This window comes from Podarcis liolepis (genome assembly GCF_965112155.1).
Source record: "Podarcis liolepis genome assembly, chromosome: 17".
NCBI classification, from domain to species: Eukaryota; Metazoa; Chordata; class Lepidosauria; order Squamata; family Lacertidae; genus Podarcis; species Podarcis liolepis.
Genome location: NC_139571.1, coordinates 28,792,747 through 28,813,549, shown reverse-complemented (window position 1 = coordinate 28,813,549; position 20,803 = coordinate 28,792,747). Strand labels below are relative to the sequence as shown.

At 44.7% G+C, this 20,803-nt stretch overlaps 1 protein-coding gene across 5 annotated transcripts in view; it reads right to left on the bottom strand.

Moving 5' to 3' along the window:
• Window positions 1–44: 44 nt before the first annotated feature.
• KIAA1958 overlaps window positions 45–20,803 on the bottom strand; it is a 70,599-nt gene continuing 49,840 nt past the window's right edge. For 2 of the 5 annotated variants that reach the window (XM_083481427.1, XM_083481423.1), the window contains 2 exons: window positions 18,251–18,423; window positions 12,976–14,418 (listed from right to left, as the gene is read on the bottom strand). In XM_083481427.1, the coding sequence (XP_083337553.1) occupies window positions 13,612–14,418; window positions 18,251–18,423 (980 nt within the window). In that variant the 3' untranslated portion in view covers window positions 12,976–13,611. Of the gene's footprint in view, window positions 571–5,499; window positions 6,028–12,975; window positions 14,423–18,250; window positions 18,424–20,803 lie in introns of those variants that run through there. The other 3 variants (XM_083481425.1, XM_083481426.1, XM_083481424.1) reach the window with 3 other exon arrangements.

The window sequence follows — 20,803 nt, the reverse complement described above, 5'->3', positions numbered from 1 at the left end:
ATTTGTCTGCCACCCCTTCATATTCTTCAGTGATTCCCTCCCCCTCCCCCGAAAGAAAGGCACATGTGTATATAGTCATCACATAGAAGTCTTAAGCAGCACACTTGCTTAGTTGTGTAAACATTAACAACAACAACAACTTTAAAGGAACAAGGTAACAAATGCTGACAATTTCATGACAATTCATGACGAGATTCGAGAATGGAAGGTTGTGTGATTAGTGACAACCGTACAATTTCCAGTTGGGTCCTATTACTTACACCCTGTTCAAGATAACTCTGCCTGGGGTGTGGGAGATTGCTGCATTTTCTTGAGTACAAAACAATAGGCTTCAATTTTTAGGGAACGGAGCGCCCCTGCAACCAAAGTGCAGATTCGGGAGTGAAGTTTTTAAAAGAAGTGAAGTCATCAGGCCCATGTTGCAGATTTCTTAAAATGAACCACGTTTCAAATTTTGACGAAAGCTCATACCAATAACAAACTTAGTTGGTCTCTAAGGTGCTACTGGAAGGAATTTTTTTCTTTTGGTTAGAACTGGGTTCTTAATCATGTTCTGCCACAAGAGGGAGTCTGAATAAAAAGAAAAAGAAATACAGCCATATAATCTTCAAGACTGGCAGGACCATAGCTGTGAAAAAAAGATCACCTATATGTCCAGGCAAATGAGCTAATCTCATGTCTTCTGTCCACAGAAGATTGTGTTGAAAATATACATGACCACACAACCCAGACTGGTCCAGTTTGGCCCTGATCCAACACTTCTTGTTGCATCAGTTCCCAGCTGTGCATTCATAAACCAACATTCCTGTGCATGTCCCCCCGCACCTTGCTGGATTGAAATATTTGGATAAGCTTCCATTCACTTCTTCATTTTTGTCATTGCTCATCTCAAAATTGCTCGTCCAAATGTAGTTGGCTTTCTACTTCAGTTAGCCCACCCTTAGCCGGTATGGCTGAGGACGCAGGTGGCGCTGTGGTCTAAACCACAGAGCCTAGGGCTTGCCAATCAGAATGCCGTGGTTCGAATCCCCATGACAGGGTGAGCTCCCGCTGCTCAGTCCCTGCTCCTGCCAACCTAGCAGTTGAAAAGCACGTCAAAGTGCAAGTAGATAAATAGGTACTGCTCCGGTGGGAAGGTAAACACCCTTTCAGTGCACTACTCTGGTTCACCAGAAGCGGCTTAGTCATGCTGGCCACATGACCTGGAAGCTGTCTGCGGACAAACGCCGGCTCCCTCGGCCTATAGAGCAAGATTAGTGCCACAACCCCAGAGTTGTCCCCCACTGGACCTAACGGTCAGGGGTACCTTTACCTTTAGCCGGTATGGCTACTGGTGAAATATAATGGGAGTTTTCATTCAAAAGAACTGGTGGGCACCAGGGTGGGGAAGACCATTCTAAGCTATGGGTCCACAAGACTGGAACCAGCCATGCTCAAGGGGCAGTTATGTTCAGTATGAGTCTTATCTTTTGATAATTTGAACCACTTTTACATTTCATAGAATTGCAGAATTGGAAGGGGCCATGAGAACAAATCAAGATTTAGAAAGGCTGCATGACTTTTATCACAGAGAATTGTAGAGTTGGAGGGACACTAGTCCAGCCCACTGCAATGCAAGAATCTCAGCTAAAGCACACATGACAGATAGCCATCCAACCTCTATTTAAAAACCTCCAAGGAAGGAGAGCCCACAACCTCCCAAGGAAGACAGTTCCACTGTCAAACAGCTCTTAATATCAGAAATTTCCTGTTGTTTAGTCAGAATTTCATTTCTTGTAACTTGAAGCCATGGGTTCAAGTCCTACCCTCCAGAGCAAGAGAAAACAAGCTTGTTCCATTTCCCAGGCAACAGCTCTTGAGATACTTGAAGATGGCTGTTGTATTTCTCAGTCTCATCTTTTCCAGGCTAAACATACCCAGCTCCTTCAAGTGCTCCCCGTAAGGCTTGGTTTCCAGACTCTTCATCATCTTGGTTGCCCTCTTCTGCACATGTTCCAGCTTGTCAACATCCTTAAATTGTGCTGTCCAAATTTGGACACAGTATTCTAGGTGTGGTTTGATGAAGGCAGAATGGAGTGGTACTATTCCTTCCCTTGATCTGGACAGTATACTTCTGTTGATACAGCCTAGAATAGCATTAGCTTTTTTTTTTTTTGCTTCTGCATCACACATATCATAGAATCATAGAATCATAGAGTTGGAATAGACCACAAGGGCCATCGAGTCCAACCCCCTGCCAAGCAGGAAACACCATCAGAGCACTCCTGACATATGGTTGTCAAGCCTCTGCTTAAAGACCTCCAAAGTAGGAGACTCCACCACACTCCTTGGCAGCAAATTCCACTGTCGAACAGCTCTTACTGTCAGGAAGTTCTTCCTAATGTTTAGGTGGAATCTTCTTTCTTGTAGTTTGCATCCATTGCTCCGTGTCCGCTTCTCTGGAGCAGCAGAAAACAACCTTTCTCCCTCCTCTATATGACATCCTTTTATATATTTGAACATGGCTATCATATCACCCCTTAACCTCCTCTTCTCCAGGCTAAACATGCCCAGCTCCCTTAGCCGTTCCTCATAAGGCATCGTTTCCAGGCCTTTGACCATTTTGGTTGTCCTCCTCTGGACACGTTCCAGTTTGTCAGTGTCATATAGGAGCTCAGGTGCTCTTTGTCATTCACCTTTCATGGGATTTCAGGACTCTACATACAGCTCCATGTGATTCTCCCATGGTTTGGAGTACAGCATATTTCACTTATAAAATGTAGAAACGTTTCAAAATTCACACTCCAGAACTGAACTATATTGGTATAAAATTCACTGGGGATTTCTTCAAAACTAAGGAAAATCTAATGCTCCGGTGAATGACATGCTTTTTTTCTTTGTCGGATGTTTAAAATTGTTTCTAAAATGGAAACATTTTCTCCCCCCTCCTGTTTCTGACACTATTTTGCTTCTCATGATCTATTTGCTGTCAAATGGATTCCAGGCAGCCATAAGTTAATATACTCCCGGGCTTGCCTAATGCACACAGCCCCATATAAATTGCGAAATCTTCCCATTTGACAGCTCACTGCCGACTTCAGAAGGGGGGAAATTTGCTGTAAATAATTATTAACAGTGAATTACAAACTGTATCCTACAGTCCCACCATAAATATGTCAGCTTTCTCAAAACAGGGAAAGAGGCTTTTATGAGCAACGAAGCCAGCGTTCTGTGAATCACTGTCAGATCTTTCCTAGGTGGGGTGCAATTTATTATTTACCAGCTAACAGCAGTATTTTTAAACTATGCAATATTTGTTGTTTACATTCAGGGATGTAATTGTGTCTCTAATCCCTTTGTAGTCTGGCCTAGGTAAAAGAACTGGAAAAAAACAGCTAGCAGCAGGAAGAAGTGGGAGAAATACCCTCAGGAAATCAAAGCTAGGTAGGAACTCCTATGCATGTAAATCAGCTGCAATATTTTGCCATCATTAACTGTCAGAGAAAGGCAAGCCTTGCATAACACGAGGCTGCATACCCAGCATACATTGAATGCACAATCCCCCCTGAAGAATGCTGGGAACTGCCCTTTGTTATTGGTGCAGGAAATTGTAGCTCTGTGACCCATTCAAATGTGGTTGACTCAAACTCTCGTCAGTCCCAGCCAAGATGGTCAATGGTCAGGGACGAAAGAGAAGGTAGCATTCACAAACATCCGGAGGGCAAAAGGTTAGGCACCCCCTGGTGTACACAATTGTGCTGCAAAACATACTATTTGGATCCTGGGCTTTCAAACACTAAATAGTGGGGTAGGAGAGCTGAAAATTATGCCAATACATCTCACATCTGGCAACCAATGTGCCACTTTGGTTTCAGATAGTACACAGGTAGAAGAATCTAAATAGCCCACGACACACATTTTCAGAGCCCTCTAGCAGCTATGGTGGCTCATTTAGCAGAAGTCATGTATTTAGCATGAACTCTGGAAGGGTATACAATGGTACCTTGGTTTAAGAACAGCTTAGTTTATGAACAACTTGGATTCAGAACGCTGCAAACCCGGAAGTAGGTGTTTTGGTTTGCGAACTTTGCCTTGGAACAAGAACATGTTCCACTTCCTGTTGAGTGTGTTCCATTTGTAAATTGAGTCCCTTGCTGCTATGGGAAAGCACGCCTTGGTTTAATAATGCTTTGGTTTAAGAACGGACTTCTGGAATGGATTAAGTTCGTAAACCAAGGTACCACTGTACAGCCATACCTTGGACCTCAAACGCCTAGGCTCCCGAACAAATCTGCTCCTGAATGATCGAAACCCGATGCACAAGCTGCAGGAGCTTCCTGCAGCCAGTGGAGGAGGAAGCCTGAGGCAGCGTGCCCAGGGGCAGGGCGAGCTGTCCATAGGGGTGGGATGAGCCAGCCAAAGGGGCGGGCGAGGGCGGGGCGAGCCACCCATGGAGTGGGGCGCACTGTGGGGCCTCCGGAGTCTGCCTGCCTCCTCCCACTCAGCCTCCCTACAGCTGGGGGGGGGGGAGGCAGCAGGCAGACCGTTTAGGCAGCAGGGAGCCTGCATGCGCCCAAGCCACCGTGTCTCTCCCAGGAGAGACGTGTGGCTCGGGCGCGCTTTAGGCCCCGCGGTGAGTGCCGCCCAGCATTTCGTCACCCCCCTCAGTGGTGACACCCGGGGCGGACCACACCCACTGCACCCCCCTTCCTCTGCCCCTGCCTGCAGCCAATCAGAAGTCGGGCTTTGGTTTTCAAATGTTTAGGAAGTCGAACGGACTGCCGGAACAGATTCTGTTCCACTTCCAAGGTACGGCTGTATCCGATTCTCACCAAACTAATGCTACTCCACTGAAAGCCACCTTTGCAGATTTATGCGCAAGCTGCGAAAAAGCATGCCAATATTAGTTTGGGATGACCTGCTTTCTATGTGGCCACCTCATGCTGATGCAATCCATCGCACAACTTAAAGGGCACACACTATGACACAACATAAATAGCCGACTCAAACATTAAAGGATCATTCAGTTTGTTACTCATAAAAAGTCGTCAGTAAAACTTTAAAGGCCCCAAACAAATGCTCTCTCTTGCCCCCTCCTCATGCTCTCCCCCCATCTCCCACCCTAACATGAAGTGCTGGCAGCTTGGTTATCCTCTTGTGTCATTCATCCCTAGCCAGTGGCGGAGCAAGCTGATTGGGCGCCTGGGACGGCGTGTGTCCAGGGGCCCTCCAGGGGCGGGGCCAGCTGGGGCAGGACGCTCCATGGGGACTCTAAGCCTCCTCCCACTCAGCCACCCTATAGCTGCGGGGGAGGCAGCAGGCAAACCATTTGGGGCAGTGTGGAGCCTGCGGACGCCCAAGCCACTGCGTCACTCCCAGGAGAGACGAATGGCTCGGGCATGCTGCAGGCCCCATGGTGAGTGCCACCCGGCATTTTGTCACCCCTCTCAGTGGTGACACCCGGGTCAGCCTGCCCCCACCGCACACACCCTTCCTCTGCCCCTTCTCTAGCCTACCACTATAGAGGAATGATTATGCTGAATCAGGGGCACCGGTAACAAAGAGCAGAGGTCAGATGGCAGTCTTATTAGACGGAGAAGAAGTGGGAAACTCCACCCCAGATCCAGGACACCCCTTTAGAGTGAGGGAAAGTGAGCATGAGAGAGATAAGTTGCGGACAGAAAGTGTCGCTGCAGTGTTTGCAAGAAGAAACAATCCTTGCTTTGTTTTGATGCTTCACATCCAATGAAGAGGCTGGAATAAACTAACCAGCACAAACCAGGCAGTTTTGGTTCCACACAAAAGAACAGCACTGAGGTGGTGAGTCTAGGAAGGAGAAGGACACACAGGAACATGGTTGTACCCCACCACCCCTCATATTTCATTCAACTAGTTACTGAGGCAGCGTGGTGTATTATTATTACAGTTACTATTATCATGCGTCTAACCTTGTCTCTGGGTGACTAAATTCAATTCTTTCAGCCGCCTCACCCAAAGTGGAAAGTTTCCTTTGTGTAACGCTCACCATCAGATTAATTTAGCGGATTCCTAGGAAACAAAGACAGATTCTTGACCTTGGTATGTCCCTGCAATGTTACATTTATCAGTTGTTGACAGCTAAAGCCTCAGAATTTTGGAAATGGCTATTTTTGCCACCATCCCTTAATCATCAAAAGAATTTGTTGCCTAATTGACGGTCCTGGTGTTTCGATATCAGAGACATCCTAGGATGTTCCACATCTGACTGTAGCACTTGTAAGAAGAAAGAAAATGGCACCAGCTTTCTAAACTTCAAAGGGTAAGAGAGGAGACAGTGCTGTGACTGAAACCGTGCCAGCAGTGTACTGAAATCAACACACCTTATATCTCAAATTAAGTTAGCTTTTGTCTCTTGTCGCAAATCTGAACCTCTCAGGAGGGTAGCCACAAAGACTGTGTGAAAATAACAATCCTTTTCCAAGTAATTGGCTCCCAGCTTCTTTCTCTGCAAAAGGTCAGGTTTTACAAGGGATGCTTTCAAAAACAAAGTCTCAGGAGTCCAGTAATGGCCACTTAATATATAGCAGAGTTTACTTTTGCTGCTGATAGCTTTCCAGAGAGAAAACACTAAATAATATATCTCTGGGAATGCAGATAATAAAGGGTCTAGAGAAACCAGAAACTTTTGATGAACTTCATTGTATTTACAATATTGTTCTGGACAATATTGTTTGCTGGTTTCCCCTCAATTTCAGACCTTACGGAATATTTCCATTGCTGGACTGTTGTCATTCTTTTACAGAAAGGATACGTCTCCTCCACAAATATGCCTGCAGTGTTCCCACAACAAACTAGATGGCTTACATAGGAGACAGCTTATGATTTGCGTTTGTGTAAATATTATGGCATATATTTTGTTTTGATTGGTGTTTATAGCCCCAAAAACATTTGTGACTCCTCACCCTAAGAACAGATTCAAACATGCTAAAACAAATGTGGTAAAGTCCTCTTATGAGATTGTACCACTTCAGAATGAACTGGAGAGATATCTCCCCCCCCCCGCCCCCCGGCAATCTATTAGAACTCAGGGTCAGCAAGCAAAACCGACTGATAGGGAAATCAAGAAAGACAAAAGGAAATTAGGCGCAATGCCTAAATTGACTAAATTAATTCACTGGCAAAAGAAGCAACAGCAGGTGCAGTTGAGCCTCCACATCCAGAGGCACTATACAGTGGTACCTCGGGTTACATACGCTTCAGTTTACATACGCTTCAGGTTACAGACTCCGTTAACCCAGAAATATTGCTTCAGGTTAAGAACTTTGCTTCAGGATGAGAACAGAAATCGTGCTCCGGCGGCGCGGCAGCAGCAGGAGGCCCCATTAGCTAAAGTGGTGCTTCAGGTTAAGAACAGTTTCAGGTTAAGAAAGGACCTCCGGAACGAATTAAGTACTTAACCCACGGTATCACTGTAATCCTGTTGATCAGATGCTGGTGATAAGCAACAGAGGCAGTGCTTTTTTCTGGTGGAATGTGCTGAAACACAGTTCCACCCCCACCCCCACCCCCGTTTTTGGTCACATCTGCTCACCTTCCAGTTTTATTTTTTATTTTTTACGAGCAGCCTTAGACCTGGCGTTGCTTGGGAATTCTAAGGAAACTCCACCATCAGTACAGTTTTGAAAGATTTGGTCTGCTGCCTTGATTCAGAATGGCATCCAGTTGAATCCAAACACAGACCCTTTCTTTCCCTCAGGAACTGGTGTGCAAAATTTGGTTGCGATATCTTTAGAAGTATCCAAATGCATAGCGAATGGACAACTTTCCAAAAATATATATATTTAGATGTATTTCTTAGAAGCACGCCTATTCCACTTTTTCAGCAGAGTCCTCAGGGCTCCTCGCCAACAACTCTCAACAACGCAATGGGGGCATTGAAAATCTTTAACTTTTAAAACAAAACGGAAACCTGTCCAGACGGCCTGATCTAGTGAAGCCCAGAATGGAGAGTTGAGGTAATCGGGAAAGAATCAAAAGTGAATTCTATGGGGCAAAGATAGAAAAAGAGGAAAAGGTAACAGAAAGGTAGTGGAGAGATTCGCTTAGAATACGTGAAAAAGAAAACACTGTGCTGACAGTGTGACAACCAATCCACCCCACCCCCCAGCTAACGTAGCCATGCAGCCCATTTGAATTAATTCTAATGTAAAAGTAGACCTCAGAGAGATTTGAACTGCATACCCTTGGAACAGAGAACATAACAATACTCGAAAACCCAATCTTGCATAGCCATTCATTCCAAGAAATGAGGATTCTTTTACCAGACAGCTCATGAATATCCCTTTGTCCTTTTAAATGCTACTGAAATGCTACACCAGAATAATGTCCTGCTTGGTCCTTGTTGGGAAGCGACAAGACTGAGCCTATCTGTTTTACAAGTTGTACAATACTGGATCCCCATGTAGTGATGAAGTTCACTGAATTGCCTCGGGCATATCTCTGTCAGCCATGCCTACCTGACAGGGTTGTTCGGAGGATAATATGAAGAAAATTCCATTTCTTTAACTGAATGTGTACTCATTCTGTTGGCCCATTTAGAAAGCAATCCTATATACACATTGAACATTGAACTTAATGGGACTTCTTGAATAGGCAAGTACGAAGTGCATTGTTACTAACTTTCATTAAAGAGCTAGCACATGGAATTTATTTTGTATTCATGAATCCAGAATGAGAGAAAGAGAATGTGATATTAAGAATGCTTTTTCACATCCTACCTAAGAGCCTTATGGGAAAGGACTTTATTCATTCCAAGTTACTCTGGTCTTCAACTTAATGTCTTTAGGCCAATTAATCGGTTGATGATCAATTTTAAAGGTAAGGGAATTACCTTGCGGGGCAGAATTTGGTATATATTTAAATCTTACATTAATATCATGGTTTTCATACTGTATCTTCAAATGCTGGATTAGATTAATTTAATGATGTAATTTAGAGCCAGAGTATTTTGATATGCCTTGAAATGTATGTTATAGTTTAGAAGAAGGAAAGATCACAAAAACTTGGAAAACAAAGGATATTGAATTCCATCTGAAGAATATGGGATACATGTGAAGGGGAAACTGAATCCATATGTTTTACCATAAGTCTCAGTAATTACACACACAAACATACACAATTTTAATTCCAGTTCTGTTCACTCCCAGTCTCTGAAATTATTGTGCTCTGATATGTCTGCCTGTCTTCCTATCCATCTATCGATTCATCCATCCATCCATCTATTGCAGAGCATAATTTCAAAGATGGGGAATGAGGTTTAACAAGATATAAACAGCCAACTGTAGCCAAAAACAATAGCTCCCTCAGAAGAAGGTGTCAGAGCCAAGAATAACAAAAGTCCAAACATTCAATCAATACTTACTAGGGTCATATTTATCATGCTTGTTGGGAAAACAGGATGGACACAATCAAACTCTGATTTTCATTGGTAAAATATTAGACTTACTTCCCCCGAATGCCAAAGACAGGCAGGTGTCAGAAAGAGGAGGCAAGGGGAGCAGCGAATAGGAGATGTAGAGCTTCAGGACCATATGAGCAAGATAGATAAATATCCAGCTATCCAAGATTATGGAAAAGGGTTTAATCTAACCCCATATTTGCTGGACCTACAAATCGCAAAATATAGGCGGGCGTTTACCCTTACCAGATTTGATGTATTGCCATCTGCCTTACTAAAGGGCAGATACGAGGGCACACCCTATGCTGAACGAGTTTGCCCATGTGGTCTGAAGGAGGTGGAAACGGCTTCACATGTGCTGTTACACTGCGACCTTTACGGGGATATCAGGCTACTGTTTATCTCCCCTATCGTTCAGAAATTTCCAGGTCGATCTGAATCTCAGCGGCTGAAAATCCTACTAGGAGATAAAAACCCAGAAGTAACACTGAAAGTGGCCAAGTTTTCTGCGGCCGCGATCAAGCGGAGGGCATTAGCTGTAAAAAAGTAAAAGATCTGACCCCTGGATAAGCCCCCCCCTTTTTTAAGCCCATACATATACTGTAGTGCATATATGAGTATGTATATGTGTGTGGGTGTGGGTGTGGGTGTATATGTGTATTGTTTTTATGTATAATTTTACAACTTTTAATTGACACCATCATTCCCTTGTAAATTATTGCTGCCTTTTATGTTTTTCTTTTCTTCTGGTCTATGACCGTAATAAATTTATTCATTCATTCATTCAGCAGTAGGATGATCCAAGGGAAGGGGGCAGTGATTTGTGGGGTTCTGTGCCACCCATGAGGCAGCGGAAGAGGAACAGGTCAGGTCATCAGAGACAGGAGAAGAGGAGGCAGAGGAAGAGTTTTAGGAAGGCTCAGAGAGGGAAGAGACAGTCCCAGAGAAAGTCGGGCCTTTAGAATCTCCTGCATCGCCTTCCCCACTATCTCCATGGATGGATGAAAAATGGGTAACCAACTTTCCTTTATTTGTGATTGTTCAAATCATTATCTCTACTTGTATCTATTAACTTCAAGGTCCATGTGTGGCGGGGATAAGCCTGGTTTTGTGATGTAATGAACAGGTAGGTGGATACACCTGCAATTCAGAGGAACATAACCTTCTTAATGCCAACCACAAGTGGAAACAAAATGACTTCTGCTTCAAGAGATATTAGCCTTTAATTGTGAAAAGTCTCTCATTCCAAAGACGTATCTCTAGGGTTACAAAATCTAAAACAGCATAATAGAAAATATAATTCGTAGGTCACGACTCCCATCGATCTACCACACTATTCCAGCCTCCTGGCATTGCCTCAGATGGGAAGGCAATAGAGCAAGGATAGAAAAATCTGTGCCCACTTCTCCCTGAACTCCGACTGCCATCAGCTCCAGTCAACATGGCTATTGGTTAGTCAGGGATGACGGAAGTTGTAACACAATGACATTTGTTAAGCTACAGATCCCCTCATCCCTTCAAGAGAGGAATGTTTTAATCAGAACTAATTAATGGCAAAGTAATTCCCCCCCACAAAATACTTACAAATGAAGAAAGCTATAAATGGATGTTCTGTAGAACCAGAGGGTGGAATTAGGTGTAGCCCAAAGTAGGGTATATGTGTGGAAAATGAGGTCTGCTTGAGCAATATTATTAATATTTATTTTCATTATTTATTAAATTTGTATACCCTCCTGTACTTGCAGGTCTCAGGGCTGTTACAACATAAAATCACAAAATAAAAACATAAAATACATAATAAAAACAAAAACAACCCAATAATCTCTTTCCCCATAGGGCTTTCCCTCCCTCTCTTCTCATTGTGTACCCCATCAACCTGCGCTGGAAATTCTCCCAAAGCTCCAGAGCAGATTTAGGGGTTGTGGCAGCACTTAAAGTAGAGGGAGAGAATCTTATTCCATGAATACATAAACTCATTTGAACCCCGCTTAGAGCCAACCTAAAATTAATCCCCTGGATAGAAAATATCAAACTTCTCCAAAACATTTAATCTATGGAAAAGACTCTGGCCTGATTCAGACATAACACCTCTCTATCTCTCTGCCTAGGTTTTAAGTTGCAAGCATCTCCTGTTAACCCTGGATAAAATTAACCTGGGTAATTCTGAATGTAGTAATTAAATTACAGTCTCAAACTGAAGAGGATGTTGTCATGAATGCACCAGGCTCAGCACATTAGCCGCAGTTGCACACAACACCAAAACCTGATGAAAATGTTTTGCAACAGTCATATGTGATGCTGAATGAGGATAAAGGAGAAGATGCAAGAGGGCAGAGGCAGAGGCGGTCCATGCAGGATCCTGAAATACACTGTCTATCCCTTAACCATGGCTCATTGTACATCCAAACTCTGGAAGAAATTTAGTGCTGCTGATCAAACGTCACAAAATGGCTTTTGATCCAGTAGAGGGGTCTGCTAATGGAAGAGGAAGGGAGGCAATATCCTTTCCCCCCTTTCCCCTGCAGCCCCCCTGCACCACCTTTCATGCTGTACTGGAGGGTCTCCCAAATCTCTGGAACAGATTTTCAGAGGACTGCAACAGTCAAAGGGAACTCCTTCCCCTCCTTTTACATTAGCGGATGCCTCCAATCGATCAAAAGTTCATCAGGACAGGCAGTGTGTGGGGAAGCAATATTAGATTTCATGCAGTAAATCTCCATAAAGGTAAAGGGACCCCTGACCATTAGGTCCAGTCACGGACAACTCTGGGGTTGCGGCGCTCATCTCGCTTTACTGGCCAAGGGTCATGTGGCCAGCATGACTAAGCTGCTTCTGGCAAACCAGAGCGGCGCACGGAAATGCTGTTTACCTTCCCGCAGGAGCAGTACCTATTTATCTACTTGCACTTTGATTTGCTTTCGAACTGCTAGGTTGGCAGGAGCTGGGACCGAGCAACAGGAGCTCACCCTGTCACGGGGATTCGAACCGCCAACCTTCTGATCGGCAAGCCCTAGGCTCTGTGGTTTAGACCACAGTGCCACCTGCATCCATATATGTATATATATTCTTGACATTTACAAACAACCTACATTGTTGGTGATATAATAAAGCTACTGGGCTACTGAGCCTCTTTCTCTTGATCAGCTGGCTTAGAAAGCCTATTCTAAAAGTATACCTGAAGGAGCGTCTCCACCCCCATCGTTCTGCCCCGACGCTGAGGTCCAGCGCCGAGGGCCTTCTGGCGGTTCCCTCATTGCGAGAAGCAAAGCTACAGGGAACCAGGCAGAGGGCCTTCTCAGTAGTGGTGCCCGCCCTGTGGAACGCCCTCCCATCAGATGTCAAAGCGATGAATAACTACCTGACATTTAGAAGACATCTTAAGGCAGCCCTGTTCAGGGAAGCTTTTAATCTGTGATATTTTACTGTATTTTTTGTTTCTATGGAAGCCGTCCAGAGTGGCTGGGGAAACCCAGCCAGATGGGCGGGGTAGAAATAATAAATTATTATTATTATTATTATTATTATTATTATTATTATTATTATTATTATTATTATCTAAAAGGCACTGATAAATCAGACTCCCAAAGCAATTTTACTGCATGTAGAAGCACAATGTCCTAATAAAATATCAACATAGTTTAGGGGTAGATCTCAGTTTGTATGAAGGTGCAGCCACTTCATTAACAAAACATCAGCAGGTCATACAATATACAACTGCTTATTAAAATCCATACAACAGCCAGCCTACAAGTGTGCAGACTGAAAGAGGCTCTTGTTGCTGTGACAGAAGGCCGGCATGATGTTAATTGAGTGGATGTAATTAACTTGCATTTTTTATATATATAAAAAAGCAAGTAGCAGCAGCGGCTGGAGAGGCTGAGCAGCATGGGTAGGCAAGTTTAACCCTTATCCCCTTTTGTGAAGTTGATGAAAATAGCTCTCTCCACCCCCTGCCCCCCAAAAAGCTGCTATTTGCACATGGAGGGAAGTTTTCCTTCCAATGCAAAAGGAAGCATCAGGAATTGGGGCAATTATCACTGGAATCATAGCAGAGGAGAAAAGACTACAATACCCATCACCTTCAACATCCATGCTGTTCAGCATGTTCTCACCCAGCGTCTTTACAGGTTTTTATAAAAAATTAAAAATGCAGAGCAATTGCATTCACGCAATTAACTTCACACCTAGCCTGGCCCTTACTGATAGGAGTTCAGAGAGCCAAACTTCCGGGAGGCCTGGGTGAAGGAGATGAAAGTGAAGTTCTCGCAGTGGTCAAGCTTGACCTTTTTGGCCAGCTTTGGGACGACCCCCCTCAGTGACCGCAAGCCCATCCTCTGCTCCTCATACCAGACGCTGCCCATGCCAATAGTCTCCTTCCGAGCAGTCAGGTAGAAAGGGGACTTGCCTTCCATTTGCGAAGGAGGCCGGTGGATGTACATGTACTTGTAAAGGAGGCAGTAAGGACAAACCTTGTGCCCTTTGGAGTGGTCGTGGTATATCTGGCCGTAGCACACTCTGTTTGAGCCCAGCCTTTTCTCCCGTTTCACATTGTCTGTTCTGGCAAAAAAGGGCCGGTTCTGTGAATCTTTCAGCAGCTCAATGTCCCCGTACATTAAATCAGCATGTTCCTGAAGTGTCCTCATGTTGAGGTACTGGCTGTTGTATTTTACCACAGTGGACAGCAAGACTACTGGGCTCCCGTCACCCAAGCACCCAATCCTCCACATCTCTTCTTCATCTGAAAGGGAAAAATAGATGATGTTGCGAGAGCGGGCACCAGACATCCCAGCCTTGCTGAGCACCCTCAGCTTCTCCTTGAGCTTCTTGGTGGAAGAACCAAAGCTCCCGCTTGTGATGGAGAAACCAATCCCAGCATTCTTCAGGATCCGGTCTAACCCTCGGCGGATAGCATGAAGAGAGGTGGCCAGGAAATCAGAGCCGTCGGTTTTCTTCACGGTGACATAGAAATCTTCAAGGAGCTCGTTCAGCTTCGCCGCTGGGATCTGGCTTGCAAGGAATGGGAGCGTTTGCATTAACTCTCACAGAACCATTTCCCCTGCCCACCTTGACCACCTTTTTTTTTTTTGTTTCTTTGTTTGTTTAACAAGAGCTGGGTCTGAAAAATTAGCATTCAGACAGTGGTGTAGCATGGGTTGCCAGTGCCCGGGGCAAAGCAAATATCCTTAGCACTGCTCACCGATAGGCTGGAATGAAGGGGCAATAGTTTAGTGACCTATCCAAGTGGCAGCTGCAGAGCTCTGCAAGTGTCAAGCACAGCAGAAAGCTGGACGGGGGATTAGTTTGGAGCAGGTATCTTTCTAAAGCCTTGGCAGAGGACAATCTAGCAACCAACTGCTCCTCTGTCTACCCATGCGGACATGGGAGATTTTCTGTGTGATGGAGAGGGTGCACAACTATTATTGTTATTATTACTACTACTTCCTTTTTCATTTGAAATTTTGTGCCCCTAAGAATTTTGCACCCAGGGCAACTGCCCTTGTGACTCCGCTTATGCTACACTACTGCACTCAGAGCCAAACCAAGAATGGACCTTGCAGATCCAAGGACTACTTGTGGTGGCAGCAGTCTGGATCTGCTGCCCGAGGCAATGGCTTCATCCTGCCTTATGGGTGGGCCAGCCATGCTACACTGTCTGGCAGAGGCTCTCCATGAGTCCTTTCCCCCAGTCTTGCCAGGAGATGCTGGGGATTGAACTAGGACCCTTCTACCACTTACTTACTTCATGGTTCCAAGGACCGTGGCAAATTCCTTATTCACAGAGCTGGCTCAAGACATTTTGCTGCCTAAGGAGGAGCAGAAAGAGCACTCCCCACATCTCATCAAGGTGCATAGTACCCAAGGCCAGCCAAGTTATTTTACAAGGCAGGAAATTCCAGAATTGCCTCTCCCACTTCCCCAGCAGTAAAAACATAATAATGATATGTTAGATAACTATCCGCTTGCTGTTTTTTCGTGGCACCCCAAATTCATAGCTGGAGGTGGCTCCATCTAATGGAAAGGATATCTAAAGATAGTTTCTCTGTGCAGGAGGGACTTTGTCCCAGATTTTATCTTGCAAACTGCCCTGAGATCTTTTGATGAAGGGTGATATATACCGTATTTTTCGCTCTATAAGACACACCAGACCACAAGACGCACCTAGTTTTTGGAGGAAAACAAGAAAAAAATATTCTGAATCTCAGAAGCCAGAACAGCAAGAGGGATCGCTGCGCAGTGAAAGCAGCAATCCCTCTTGCTCTTCTGGCTTCTGGGATAGCTGCGCAGCCTGCATTTGCTCCATAAGACGCACACACATTTCCCCTTACTTTTTAGGAGGGAAAAAGTGAGTGTTATAGAGCAAAAAATACAGTAAATCAGCATCAGCATCATCGGGCTGATCCTGCTTATTCCCTAACTCAAGTCTAACAATCATCAAATTACCATGCTGTAGCAGAATACAACGCTACCTGAACCAAGGAAAGGAAGTTGGATGGAACTGAAATGCCCCAGTCAGAATTGCCTTAGGGTGACTCATTCCCAGTCTCTGACCAGTCACCAAATCTGGGGGTAGGAAGGAATTTTCACCCAGATCAGACTACTGCCGACCTTCCATACAGCCCCTTCCCTGCACTACCTGTGGCACATGGCTTGTATCATCTTTGTATCATCTTTAACTGTTTGTTCTGCAAATGCATTGCAGCAGCAGCATCTCAGTTTGTGGCACACTGAGGGCCAAACTTGCCCCAAGGTTCAATGCACCTATGCATTTAACATGCTTGTTTGTAAAGGGCAAAGGGCGGGTGACTGTCCAGAATAGGAAATTTAACCCCCTCCCCTTCCCCAACCCCTGGGGTAAATAACTCTTCTAAAGCTAGAATTTGCTTTGAGGGAAATTATCTGTTTACATCTACAGCGCAAATGCGAGCGTCCATGAGGATTTGTCCTCAGTGGCTCAGCAGGGGAAGAAAGGGTTAAACTCTCCCTCCATGCCTGCTATGATATTACCAACCTCTCCCCAGCTGATGCTATTGGAATTTCTGTTTTTTTAAAGAAGCTCTGCACATTGACAGGAAAAAAACATATATCGAACAATGTGTCTAATTTGGCACTGAGATCTATAGCCTGGATTTTTTCAGCTATTAAATAAACAGCTGTCCAGCTCTTACATTTTTCCCTCTTGCACCTGAGTAGCAGAAACTTCCCATCCTGCCTTGCCACTCAGATCTACTTACAGCCTCTATAAAGCTCATAATTAAAAGGAAAGCTTTAAGCTGGTTATAATGAGATGCTGGCATAAACAGGAGGAAGGCATGAATAACATTGCCTTTGATGCTGAAAGCCATGAAAGTTGCAAGGAGCCTTTTTCTTTGTGTTGTCTCATCACAAGATTAATTTCGGCTATCTTATTTCACATCTGTACCTCAGGCTTTATTAAGCTACACGGAGACTTCTCGGGCCTGTAGCCAGAAATCTTGTGAAAAACATGGGGCGGTGGCTAATGATAGATCAGGAGCGAGGAGAATCAGTGCAGAGCAGCCCTGAACACAGGTAGCCTAATATATTAAAGTGATTTACTATCAATAGAATAAGCCATACATTTATCAGCAGGAGCAGATTGACATATTACTTAGTAATTGGGTAGAAATGGGACCTGCATGTTTCCTCTCGAACCTCTATCAGTAAAAGTGGTAGAGACTTCATGGTGTTGACCCCACACACTGAATGTTCTCTGAATACTAGCAGAATGGTGTTTTCTCAAACAGTGGTTCTTGGGCCTACTTTTAGCCAGGCCTTGGTGCCACAGCCTGCCCTCTGCCTCCTCACTTGCCTGTCATCCCCCCTAGCTATGCCATCGCCAGGGGTGCCAACTCCTGGGGGCCAAGTCCATTTTGGGGATTGGTTCTGCCCCACAATGTCCCAAAAGCGTGGAGGTGAAGCACAGAGCCAAGCACGGCACAGCTCCAGTGGTCATCTACTTCTTCTCCTGCTGCTGCTCCTGTGGACAGGAAGGTGGGTTGAAGCAGCTTCCTGCCAGTGACAGCATCGGGAAGAGGACGAGGAGGGGCCGCCAGCCATTGAAGCTGTGTGGCCACTGCATTCAGCTTCTCCCTCCAGCTCCTCCTGTCATCACGTGTACATCACATCAGGATGCTGCACATATCTGACATCACACGTGCAATGTTGGCCCCTCCAATCACCCTCACAAGCTGGCACCTCTGGCCATCGCCTGTTGGTTAGACAGCTGCCAGCACCACCAACTCCTTGCATGCTGAGTAAAGGTTCCTGGGAGATTCTCACTCAGTTCAGAAACTACCTGTGTCAGATAGTAAGATATTCCACAGCTTAAGCACCACCACTGAGATAGGAAGGGCTGCCATATTTCAAAAAGTGAAAATCCAATAAATTCTGGACGTATGGCAATCCTAGCAGCCTCACATTCCCACTGCTGTACTTCAGAAGCTAGAACAACAAACAACTGGGCTTCAAATGCCAAAAAGAAACAAACACAGGGAAGTTCATACAGAAGGAGGTTGTCCTTGAGATATCCTGGTCTCAGGCCATATGGGCAGTAAACATTGAGAACAGGTCTTTAAATTGGGCCTGGGAACAAAGTGGAAGCCTACAGAACCCTTCCTCAGCTGGTGCCCTCCAGCTGTTTTGGACTACAATTCCCATAAGGCCTTAGCATCGGTCATGCTGGCTGAGGCTGATGGGAGTTGTAGTCCAAAATACCTGGCGGGCACCAGATTGGGGCAGGTTTCACCAGATGAATAAGGCTTCTGCCTTGCAGATTTAATCTAGTTACAGTACTCCATCAGAACCAAGGCCACTCACCTTTGTAATGTCCATGTAATCTTTCAGGCCTTTTGTCATACACCAGTATCGCCACACATTCAGAGCATACAGAGTTGCTTTTGTTGTATTTGGGCTCACCGCACTGATGCAAAAGTACTTCAAGTCATCATCAAAATTGAAGATGGGGAATTTATTGAGCTTTGTTGAATAGGCTGAAAAACAAAGAGGAAGGGAAATGCAAAGTAAATTTGTCTTGCTTCTGTAATAATATGTCTGCTGAGGGCTGTTGTGCCAAGAACGTAAGGCATATTAAGAAAATGAAGATGTAATCCAGCTCCTACTGAAGTCTTTAAAACAAAATAAAAACAACTCCTATTGCTTTTAAAGGGGCAGGATTGCAGCCCCATGAGCCAACACATGGAAATCTCACTTCAGCCATTAAACACACATTTATTATTGAAGCTTTCGGCTCAGGGAAGTATTTTCAGCACAGCTCATATTGAGATTGTCTCAGTGGTCTCAGCGATGAAAAATATTAAGCACTATAAATTTTGTAGGTGAAAAAATACGCATGACCTTTTTGCATTGAGAAAAGATCTAAGGAAGACCCTTCCTTACTGCTGCCAGGAGGGGGAGAACTCTATTAAGATAAGGAATGTGTAGGCTATTTATGCTCAGCATTATAACCGATTTTGTTTCTGCATCCCTATATATAGTTTTTTCACATTCTGCTAGAAAATCTATAAGGTAATGTAATGCACTCAGAGATCATGCACTTCAAATGCTCTGGCACGGGAAGTGACTGGCCAAGCTGCCCTGAAGTCACAGAGGAGAACCATGGGCTCAGTGGCATAGCGTGGGGGGTGCAGGGGGGGCCGGCCACACCGGGCGCAACATCTGGGGGTTAGGGTTAGGGGGCGCAAATCCACGGGTTAGAGGGCGCAAATTACTTGCCTTGCCCCGGGTGCTGACAACCCACGCTACGCCACTGCATGGGCTTCTTGCTCTCCCTGGCAGAGCTGCTCAGATCTGGAAAAAGAAAACTTGAGTTGGGGCGTGTGTGTGCACACTCCAGATGACCTGTTTATTGAGCATTCATCTTGATTTGCTTGCACATGCAGAGCTTAGACTATGGTCAGTCATATTAATTCTGATATTTGTGTTGCAGTTATGAAACGATGAGCATTCCTCCTAATTTGTTTGCAATGCATTTATTTGTCTTCTTGTTAATCATTTGCCTGCCCCATCGCTTTCCAAACTGCAAAAAAGTCTGGTGCATTTTGTTGTTGCTTGCTTGCTTGAGCAGCAGAGCACTTTAATTCACTTAAATTGCACAAACCAAAATTTCAGACCCTCCAAGTGTCCCTATTTTCCAGGGATAGTACAGGATTTGCAGAAGCCATCCTGATTTCTTATTTGAACCTGGAACGTCCTGCTTTTCCTTAGAATGTCCCTACTTTCATTGGATAACCTTTAGAAGACATCTGAAGTTTTTTTAAAAAAAATGTTTCATGTTTTATTGTGTTTTTATATGTGTTGGAAGCCACCCAGAGTGGCTGGGGAAACCAATATTGGGGGAGCTGGGCCCCCGATTCAAAATGTGGCTCCGGTGCTTCAGCTCTAACTTGTGGTAAGTTAGACAGTGTTGCAAATAAGAGGATAGGGACCCCTCTCCCCCCCCCATAATTTGAATACTGGCATACATACAGTCTTCTGTTGTTTTCACATTCAGCTGAGTGGACAATTAAGCATACTTAAGACCAGTGCTATTTTTTTCTTTAAAAAATGTTTAGGGGTACTCTCATTTTCTTACTCATATTGAAATACTGCCTCTCAATGAGGCCAAACTTAGATTCACAAAAAGTTTAGGGGTGTGCGTACCCTTGCGTCCCCCCAGAAAAAAAAGCACCGCCTAAGACTCACTACCACAGATCCTTGGACACTGGACTGCAGCTACCATGAGAAAGCCAGAATAGCAAATGTGTAGTGATGTTGCAATGTGTATATATGCTGAAAGATAACTCATGAATTGGGAAAGGGCTCTTAATAACTCTTTTGAAAGAGCAGTATCTTTTTATCGCTGCACTGCAATTTTATTGCATACGCTATACTTTCAAATACAGTGGTACCTCGGGTACTTAATTCATTCTTAATTAAGTACTTAATTCGTTCTGGAGGTCTGTTCTCAACCTGAAACTGTTCTTAACCTGAAGCACCACTTTAGCTAATGGGGCCTCCTCCTGCTGCTGCACTGCTGGAGCACGATTTCTGTTCTCATCCTGAAGCAAAGTACTTAACCCGAGGTACTATTTCTGGGTTAGCGGAGTCTGTAACCTGAAGTGTGTGTAACCTGAAGCGTATGTAACCCAAGGTACCACTGTATGCTTTATACTGATGTGAGTTAGTGGGGGCCCAGGGCACCATAATCTCCCGACCCAACAAGTGTCAGAATTTAATTAAGGCTTGGGGTGCTAAATTGTGTGCCTGACACTTCTAATCCCTGGGTCTACAAGAGTCACAAGCTAATTAAGCCAGGCTAGTCTCCTGTGTTGTGACAATTGGCTTCGTTACATATCCAGAGCATTTCTGCGT